This window comes from Papaver somniferum, chromosome 1, assembly GCF_003573695.1.
Source record: "Papaver somniferum cultivar HN1 chromosome 1, ASM357369v1, whole genome shotgun sequence".
NCBI lineage: Eukaryota > Viridiplantae > Streptophyta > Magnoliopsida > Ranunculales > Papaveraceae > Papaver > Papaver somniferum.
The window spans coordinates 40,748,366-40,757,220 of NC_039358.1; the positions used below are offsets into that span (position 1 = coordinate 40,748,366).

The following is an 8,855-nucleotide window of genomic DNA, read 5'->3' on the forward strand; positions in this document are numbered from 1 at the left end:
CTATCTACAATTCTACAACATCCAATATGTTGACAGAATTCAGAATCACATTTATGAGATTTTAACTATGAAAATGCAGGAAAGAACGATTAGCAGATAAAGACGCCAAATTATCAACAACGAGATGTCTCATACATTCAGTAATTCAGTGAAGAACATTTATCACTGCAGTAGAATCCACATACTAGTCGGGGCTCAAGGACTCCCAAAAATAAACACAATGCTTACAAGGATAAAGATGTTTTAACCCTGAACCAAAATAAGAGCACCAATCTTTTTGTGCATTCCTCTGGCACCTATACAAAAACTTTGAGAAGATTTACCCTACCAAACAGTTTTTCTAGGTAATGGATATCTCAGTTTTCTTTCTCATGCACCAGACTGTTATTGCTCACTTGTTGCAGAGCGGGCCTTTTCGCCACATCCAGCTGTTCCTGATCACACCCAAAACAAAAAAAAAAAGCAGTTCCATAAGAACCTACAATATAGCTTAGCTAACTGCCACAACAATATATATATATATATAACTTTTAAGAACCTTAGAAAGAGCTGAAGATTTGATTACCTTAACAATGGTGTTGTTAGTGTCAGCGAGATTAAGTTGTTTGGCTTTCACCATTTTTCTCAACTGCCCTAAACTTGTGGATTTCAGTTTCCTTTGAACCGTGTTTTCATGTTTGTTCTCTTTTTCTTCCAGTACTACTTTAGTTGCCACCTTAGAAGTACTTCTGATACTGAACTTGCTCATTTCATCAATCTCCTTGTTGTCATCCAAAACCTTGAAACTTCTTGAACTTGTAGCAGCCTTCTTCTTAGTAAACGACATTCGAGGGATCTGCTGAACCTGGTGTACTGATGTATTTCTTTTTATTGGAGTTGCAAGATGCACAGGAATCTGCTTCACAATCAGATCAGTTGCAACATCATCTGAAGTCTCAACCACGTCAGAACCGTCCACATTATCCTCAACTATGTCACCTGAATTTTCCTTCTCGCTCTCCTTAGCAACATCTAAATCGGCTTCTTCACCATTAGAGGTCTCAATATCAGCTGCTACATTAACACATTGGGACATGTCATAGTCCTGCTGAATCTCAAAAGTACAATTTTTGGCTTCCTTAACGTCCATTACTTCCTCCATCAAGTCTTCTTTCATTGCTTGGAAATAAAAGCAATCAGAATCCAAAGATAATTCCTCAAGTTCAGAAACATTGACATCGTATATCTTAGTCTCACATTCGAGTTTATTGGCCACTTCGCAAACATCTGTGTCTTCAAGGATTTCTGTAATCCGAACTGTTGGAGAAGATACGTTGACAGATAGTGTTTCAGCTTCAGAAAGCACAGGAGTTTGCTTCACGAGCAGATCAGTTGCAACAACATCTGAAATCTCAGAACAGTCCTCGTTCTCCTCAACAATGTCACCTGAAATGTCCTTCTCATTCTCCTCAACAATGTCAACTGAAATGTCCTTCTCATTCTCCACAACATTGTCTGAATCTGAAATCACCAATTTTACAAATGAGTCTTCGAGGTTTTCTGTATCTGCAAGTGTTGGAGAAGATCCATCAACAGATGGTGCTTCAACTTCAGAAAGCACAGGAGTCTGCTTCACAATCGGATCCGTTGCAACCACATCTGAAATCTCATCCATGTCAGAACTGTCCTCATTCTCCTCAACAATGTCACCAGAATTGTCCTTCTCATTCCCCTCAACAGCTGAAATCACCAATTTTACATATGAGTCTTCAAGATTTTCCGTATTCGCAAGTGTTGGAAGAGATCCATCAACAGAACTGCCCTCATTCTCCTCAACAGCTGAAATAACCAATTTAACATATGAGTCTTCAAGGTTTTCCGTATTAGCAAGTGTTGGAGAAGATTCATCAATAGATAGTGCTTCACCTTTAGAAATAACAGGAGTCTGCTTCACAATCTGATCAGCTGCAACATCAGAAACTTCATCCACATCACAACTGTCATCATTCTCGCCAACAGTGTCACCTGAACTGTCCTTCTCATTCTCCTCAACAGTGTCTAGCATCACCAATTCTCCTTCTGAATCGTTTTCTTTATCATAGGATGTTTCTTCGTCAGACAACCCATTAACCTGAGCACCACAAATAGCCGCGGGATCGAAATCAGTTGCTACATTAACACCTTGAAACTTGTCACAGTCATCCTCCCGCCAAATCTCCAAAGTACAATTTTCAGCTTCCTGGTTGTTCATTGTTGAGTCTTTTATAGCTTCGAAATAAAAGTGATCAGCATCAAGAGATAATTCCTCAAGTTCAGAAAGGTTAACAGCATACACATCAGTTTCGCATTCGAGTTTACTAGCCACTTCGTAAGCATCTGAGTCTTGAAGGTTTTCCAAAATCTCTGCTATTGGAGAATATTCATCAATAGATAGTACTTCAACCTCAGAAGGCATGAGATAAGTGAGCTCATCTTTATCTGTAGCCTTTGATTCCAAGCCATTCACATCCTTCTCTTCAATGACTTCATTTTCCGTAACTTGATCGTCACATTCCACGGGTTGGGGATTTAAATTCAAATTTTCAGTAGTCTTAGCTCCACTGACCCTATCTATTAGAGATGATTCACTGTAAACATTACCAATGTTTACGCTAGATTCCTCGACAGACATCATAGAAACAACACAGTCTTCGGAAATGCAGCCACCAAAAGCATGAGTACTGCTAGCCTTGCAAAGCTCACCCATCACCAAAGCAATAGAGGGATCTTCAGAAGTAACATTTGAATCACCTGTAATTTCTTCAAAATCTCCTGATTTCTCTAGCATCGACAATTCAGTGAAGACCATAACACTACTTACGTCTCCAGAAGCCACGTCATCTTGTTGTTCCTTTGAAGAATTTCCATTGATTCCTAAAAACACCATCATCATTACATCAGTACATTAAAATAAAGTTAAATATTTGATACAAAAGAAGAGAGTAACTGATCTTAGGTTTACCATCATTCTTCTGCAGAACAACTTCAGTTACTTCAGACTCTAATTTCAGCTCCTCCATGTTCACTTCCTTAGACAACATATCAGGATCCAAAGATAATTCTTCAACTTCATTAGTGTTGGCACCATATAACTCAGTCTCACATTTGCGCTTACCGTCGTCAACATCTGTGTTTTCAAGTCTATCCGTAATCTCCACTATTGGAAAAGATTCATCACCAACTAGCGCTTCACCATCAGTAACCACGACATAAGCAAGCTCATTTTCCACTTTAACCTCCAAGTCCGAAACACCCTTATCTTCATTTTTCTCAAACGGTTGATCTTCACTTTCAATACAGACCTTTGTAATTTCTATGTTCTCCTCAACTAAGTCAGTAGAAACATCAGTAATGTGAGAACTGGATTCCTCGCTACGTATAGTAAATGAAGAACAGTCTTCTGAAATGCACTCGCCTAAAGCGTGAGTAGGGCTAGCCTTGGAAAGCTCGTCTATGATCAAAGCACTAGTCGGATCTTCACAATTAACATTTGAATCAACTGTAATTTCTTTTAAATCTCCAGATCTCTCTACCATCAACAATTCAGTGGAGACCTTTGTAATTTCAGTGACTTCAATTTTTTCCATAGGCTGCTCGTCAGTATCAATGCTTACCTTTGTAGTTTCAGTATTCGCTTCTACTAGAAAGGATTCCTCTGCAGGTATCGTAAAGGCAGAATGGTTTTCTGACACACATTCTCCGAAAACATGAGTAGCACTATCTTTGGGAAGCTCACCCATCATCAATGCAGTAGAGGGTTCTTCAGAAGTAACACTTGACTCAACTGTAATATCTTCAAAATCTCTGGATTCTTCTAGCACCGAAAACTCGCTGGAGACAATGACACTACTTACGCTTCCAGAAGCCACGTCATCTTGTTCTTCCTCTGAAGAATTGCAATTAATTCTTATTAGATCAGGATATTCAAATAAAAGTTAAACATTTTAAACAAAAGAAGAGAATAACTGATAATAGGGTTACCATCATTCTTCTGCAGAACCACGTCAGTTACTTCAGACTCGGATTTCATCTCCTCAGCATTTACTTGTTCCATATCACTCTTCTTAGCTTCTACCTTCTGGACACCCTCAGATTTCTTGAGTTTAGATTTCTTGTGCAATCTGGTGGATTGCCTTGAAATATGAGTAACAACGGGAATCGCCTCCTCCTTCTCATTATCAATTTCCTTGGCCCAGGAAACACTTTTTCCAGAAGCTTCTTTTGGGGAAGTCCTTAGTGCTGAAGTTTTGGGTATAATCTCTTTCACTGAAGCAACTGACTTTTCAAGCAAAGGTGCATGTCTGGTTCTGGCAAGACGAACAGGAATTCTAGGTTCATTATCAACCAAATCAGATTGAGGCTTTATTGCAGTTAATAAGTTTCTGGTGGTTACTGTACTCTCTGGCACAGTCTCTTCAACATCGTCAATCTGATCAAATACAAACCCAGATTAGAACAGGAAAAAAGCTTACACTACTTTGGTGGTCCTTACATAAGAAATGAGAATCAATTTAGTACTGTATCACACAAGGGAACTTCAAATGATTCATATAATTTTTTAAAACATCTTCAGATTATTTAGTCGTGCTAAAGCACTTATTGCTTGGCCTGGCACCGCTGCAATCCTGAAACATAGGCCTTAACTAGCACTACTTTTCAAGAAGCCTAAATCTCCTGCTCTTAAGTAATAACTAACAAATTTGGTAATAATGGTCCTACTATACATCACCCATAAGTTAATACTAAACACTAAATTATTAACCGAAGTCTTAAAGTTAAAACTTGTTATAAGAATTTGAACTACAACTCAACCCCTGCAAGTTTCTCTTAGATACAAAACTTTCAGGTTACTCATTAAGGATGAAACTTTGATAATTATTCTAATGTAGAAAATGCAGTAATACAGATGGAAGAAGAAGAAAAAGAAGAATATTCATCTGCATCCAAATCCGAATATTTACCTATGAAAATAATTTAAATTAAAGAGACAAATTCTGTAAATAGAAGTGAATATGTGGAGACCATAACACAACTTACGTTTCCAGAAGCCAAATCATCTTGTTCATCCTTGGAAGAATTTCCATTAATTCCTGAAAGCACCGTCATTATAAGCTCAGGACATTGAAATAAAAATTAAACATTTAAAACAAAAGGGAATAACTGATAAGTAATAATAGGTTTACCTTCATTATTCAGCAGAACATCATCAGTTACTTCAGACTCTGACTTCATCTCCTCGACATTTACTTTTTCAGTCAACATATCGGCCTTCTTAGCTTCATTTGTTTCTCCTGCCTTCAAGACAGACTCAGATACCTTCAGCATAGATTTCATCTGCAATCTGGTGGATCGCTTTGCAACATGACTAACAACAGGAACCTCCTCCTCCTTCTCGTTATTATTTCCCTTGGCCTTGGAAACAAGTTTTCCTTCAGTTTTGTTTCGGCAAGCTGTTGGTGCTGCAGTTTTGGGTATAATCTCCTCTGAAGCAGATGAGTTTCCAAGCAAACGTGCACGTCTAGATCTGGCAAGACCAACAGGAATTTCAGGTTCATTAACAACCAAATCACATTGGGGTTTTCTTGCAGATAATGGTTTCCTGCTGGTTTCTGGGCTCTCTGGCATAGTTTTTTCAACAACATCAACCTGATCAAATACGAAACTCGATTAGTGCAATGACAAACAAATAGAACAGGGAAAAAAATTTAATTAGTTAAATGGTTCCTATATAATATTTATTATACATGGGAACGTCAAACTATTCATATAATTTTTTCAACACTTCCAGATTCTTTCTTTTGCACCTTGCATCCCTGACAACACAGGCCTAAACTAGCACTACTTCTCAAGAAGCATGAACCTCTGGCTCAGTAATAACTAACGAATTTGGTAATGATGCTGCTGTGTATACGTCATCATTAAGATAATAATGAACACTAAATTATAAGAAATTCTTAAAACTTGTAATAAGAATTTCAACTACAACTTTCAACCTAACTGCAAATTTCTCTTGGGCAAAAAAATTTCAGGTTACTCATACGGGATGAGATTTGATACTTGTTCTGACACAGAAAATGCAGTTGTCTATATCAATGAAGAAGAATACTATTCATCTGCACTCAAATCCAAAAATTTACCTTTGAAAATAAATTTAAAATTAAAGAGACCATATTCAGTAACTAGAAATGAATATCAGACAACCCCAGAAATTCAGTGGAGACCAGAAAAGTGAGAAAACTACTTACACTTCCAGAAGCCACATTATCTTGCGCTTCCTTTGAAGAATTGCCATCAATTCCTGAACACCATCATTATTAGATCAGAATATGCACGTAAAAGTTAAGCGTTTAAAACGAAAGGTAATAGGGTTTACCTTCATTTTTCTGCAGAACAACATCAATTACTTCATACTCTGATTTCATCTCCTCGCCATTTACTTCTTCAGACAATATATCAGTCTTCTTAGCTTCTACCTCCTGGACAGACTCAGATGTCTTGAGCTTAGACTTCTGCTGCAATCTCCGTGATCGCTTTGTAACAGGATTAACAACAACAACCTCCTCCTCCTCCTTCCCATTATTATTTCCCTTGTCCTTGACATTTACTTCTTCAGATAACATATCAGTCTTCTTAGCTTCTACCTCCTGGACAGACTCAGATGTCTTGAGCATAGATTTCTGCTGTAATCTCCGGGATCGCTTTGTAACAGGATTGGCAACAACAACAACCTCCTCCTCCTTCTCATCATTATTTCCCTTGTCCTTGACATTTACTTCTTCAGACAACATATCAGTCTTCTTAGCTTCTACCTCCTGGGCAGACTCAGATGTCTTGAGCTTAGATTTTTGTTGCAATCTCTTGGATTTCGTAACATGATTAACCACAGGAACCTCTTTCTCCATCTCATTATTATTTCCCTTGTCTTTCACATTTACTTCTTCAGACAACATAATATCAGTCTTCTTAGCTTCTACCTCCTGGGAAGACTCGGATATCTCAAGCTTAGATTTTTGTTGCAATCTCCTGGATCGCTTTGCAACATGATTAACAACAGGAACTTCCTTCTCCTCCTCCTCATTATTATTTCCCTTGTCTTTGACATTTAGTTCTTCAGACAACACACCAATCTTCTTAGCTTCTACCTCCTGGGAAGACTCAGATATCTTGAGTATAGATTCCTGGTGCAATTTTGTAGATCGCCTTGTATTGACAACAGGAACCTCCTCCTCCTTCACCTCCTCTTTATTATTCTCCTTGGCCTTGGAAACAACTTTTCCTTGAATTTTCTTTCGGCAAGCCGTCGGTGCTGATGTTTTGGCTAAAATCTCCTCAACTGACTTTTCACGCAAAGGTGCTCGTCTAGATCTAGCACCGCCAACAGGAATTCTAGGTTCACTATCATCAATCAGATCAATTTGTGGTTTTACGGGCCTCTCCGTCACAGTTTCTTCAACCTCATCAACCTAATTAAATACGAAACCTAGATTAGTGCAACTACAAACTTAAACAACAGGGGGGGAAAAGCTTTTAAGAAACACTAAATTATATTCAACCCTAACTGCAGACACAAAATTTTCAAGGTTAATCATATTGGATGAGATCTGATGCAGGGACCAAATTTTCAAAAAAAAAAAAATCAAGGTTAATCATATAGAGACTAAATTTTCAGAAGTTTTCAAGGTCAATCATGTAGAGCCCAAATTTTCAGAAGTTTTCAAGGCTGAGTGACCAATCCAGTAAGCAAAAAGGATTATCAAGTAGAGAGCCCCAGAAATTAGTCAATTAAAAACCTAACTAGAGCAGTAATTAAGCAAATAAAGGAAAAAAAAAAAACAGCCATCGTTAAGATGATAGTAACTGAAAAATAGAGCAAATATTAGGGGAAAATAACAACCAGTGTGATAATATACGTAGATCCGTCAACGTAAGAGTATATAGAACAAAATTGGAGGAGAAAATTAGAGAAACGAAAGGGGATTTTACCAAATTAAGAGCAGAAAGGGCATCCGCCATGGCTGAATTAGTCATGTTCGCTGGAATATGATGTTTCTTACAAAGAGATTGAAGTTCTTTCCTCTTCATACTGTGATAATCCATGGCATTCGGAAAAAACAGAAACAGTTTTTCTAGATCGGTTTGAAATGTTTTTCTGACAGAAAGAAATTCTTTTGGGTAAGAAGAGAAGAGTGACCGTTTGAGTGGCGCGTGGTTGAGAATATTTTTATAGATTTTTCAAAATTCAAATTCTAGATAGATCTAACTTATTATTGGGAACTGGGACCATAAATAAAGATTGTTATCCGTGTTTTTGAATTCAAGCATGAGATTCGTTGCCACGTGGTCTTAGTCAAGGATTTTTATCATTCATTTAATCGGATTGCGACCTCGTGGTCTAAATAAGGATTTCTGTCCGTGGATTCAGTAATGTTTGTCATTGAGATTTGCAGCTTTTTAGCACGGACTAGGGACTAGTGGGTGCATTCACAGCTATTATTGGGGCGCCACATTTTAATAGAGGGGCGTCACCTAATAGGGCAAAAACGGGGTATTCATAAATAATTTCAGAAATCTCTTATCTAAAATAATTTTAGAATAACTAAACAACCCTTATTTAAATAGATTAGCTAGTATTAGATAGATTGGATTAATGATATTGATTTGTAGTTAGAGATGGAAAATTGGGGTTAGTGTTTTAGGTTTTTGGAGGGAAGAAAAAATAGATTTGTTTTTTTGAAAATCCCTAGATATTGATTTACTCAAATAAAACGATTGATTTCAGTGAGAAAAAAAACGGATTTTTTTCCTTTTCATACAGGTTTACGTTGAGAAAATTGAAG

General features: G+C 37.4%; 1 protein-coding gene across 3 annotated transcripts; it reads right to left on the minus strand.

Annotated features, from left to right (window-relative positions):
• Nucleotides 1–89: 89 nt before the first annotated feature.
• On the minus strand, nt 90–8,220 carry LOC113284087. 3 transcript variants are annotated; one of them, XM_026533503.1, is made up of 10 exons: nt 8,002–8,220; nt 6,392–7,481; nt 6,264–6,316; nt 5,202–5,664; nt 5,056–5,108; nt 4,000–4,447; nt 2,981–3,904; nt 1,906–2,892; nt 566–1,818; nt 90–434 (listed from the first exon to the last, which is right to left on the minus strand). In XM_026533503.1, the coding sequence occupies exons 1-10, from the start codon at nt 8,113–8,115 to the stop codon at nt 357–359; spliced, it is 5,463 nt and encodes a 1,820-aa protein (XP_026389288.1). In that variant the 5' UTR covers nt 8,116–8,220; the 3' UTR covers nt 90–356. The 3 variants fall into 3 exon arrangements, with proteins under 3 accessions (XP_026389288.1, XP_026389279.1, XP_026389271.1); XM_026533494.1 differs by having other exon boundaries at nt 90–428; nt 566–2,892; XM_026533486.1 differs by having other exon boundaries at nt 566–2,892.
• Nucleotides 8,221–8,855: the final 635 nt, after the last annotated feature.